This window comes from Petaurus breviceps, unplaced genomic scaffold, assembly GCF_028583685.1.
Source record: "Petaurus breviceps papuanus isolate PSGF00001 unplaced genomic scaffold, PetGlider_PUasm1.0 91133, whole genome shotgun sequence".
NCBI classification, from domain to species: Eukaryota; Metazoa; Chordata; class Mammalia; order Diprotodontia; family Petauridae; genus Petaurus; species Petaurus breviceps.
This window is the reverse complement of record NW_027187419.1, coordinates 82836304-82836891: the sequence shown is the minus strand read 5'-3', so window position 1 is coordinate 82836891 and position 588 is coordinate 82836304. Positions and strand designations below refer to the sequence as shown.

The following is a 588-nucleotide window of genomic DNA, read 5'->3' as shown; positions in this document are numbered from 1 at the left end:
TTGAACACAAACTGTCACAGAACATGAAAGCATAAGAGTTCTGGCTGTTGCCAAGAGTGAAAAAAATAAGCTGATTTTCTTTAATTGCAAAAACTACCTCTCAACTCTCCCATGGGCTTAAAAAAAAGGCACTGAGAAATGTGAGTGATCTGCAAAAAAGGATTTGTGTAACAAGTACCTCCAACCACAGAAGTCACATGGGACTCTTTCCGCTTTGCTACTTTTGATTGCTTGTCAAGAAGGTTATACTTTTAGTTCTCCCTGGCCGGCAAGGCTAAGCAATGTGTGAGCTGGAGTGACCTTTATGCACAATGTCTTTCCAAAGGCCTAGCCAGCAGAACAACAATTTGGTGGACTACAGCACAGGCCCAACTTATAGCTTGTACTCTGTGCCCACAGGTAGCCCACAAGTGGATAATAAAAGGATTCAAATGCTGGCAGAAACAGTGGCCACTTTGCCCAGGGCACGAAAACAGGTATGATGACCATTTTGTACTTTGGGAAACTTTAACTGTCACCAGGCAGTGGGTTCCTCATTCAGCATTTGAGCTCCTGATGGATGAGCTTAGATACTCAGGCAGAACTTGG

At 43.7% G+C, this 588-nt stretch overlaps 1 protein-coding gene across 1 annotated transcript in view; it reads left to right on the top strand.

Annotated features, from left to right (window-relative positions):
* The first annotated feature begins 228 nt into the window (after nt 1-228).
* The window catches only part of CYTIP (cytohesin 1 interacting protein), a 43845-nt gene continuing 43485 nt past the window's right edge, over nt 229-588 (top strand). Inside the window, exon 1 of the mRNA XM_069079673.1 lies at nt 229-476. Coding sequence (XP_068935774.1) covers nt 312-476 — 165 coding nt within the window. The 5' untranslated portion in view covers nt 229-311. The remainder of the gene's footprint in view (nt 477-588) is intronic.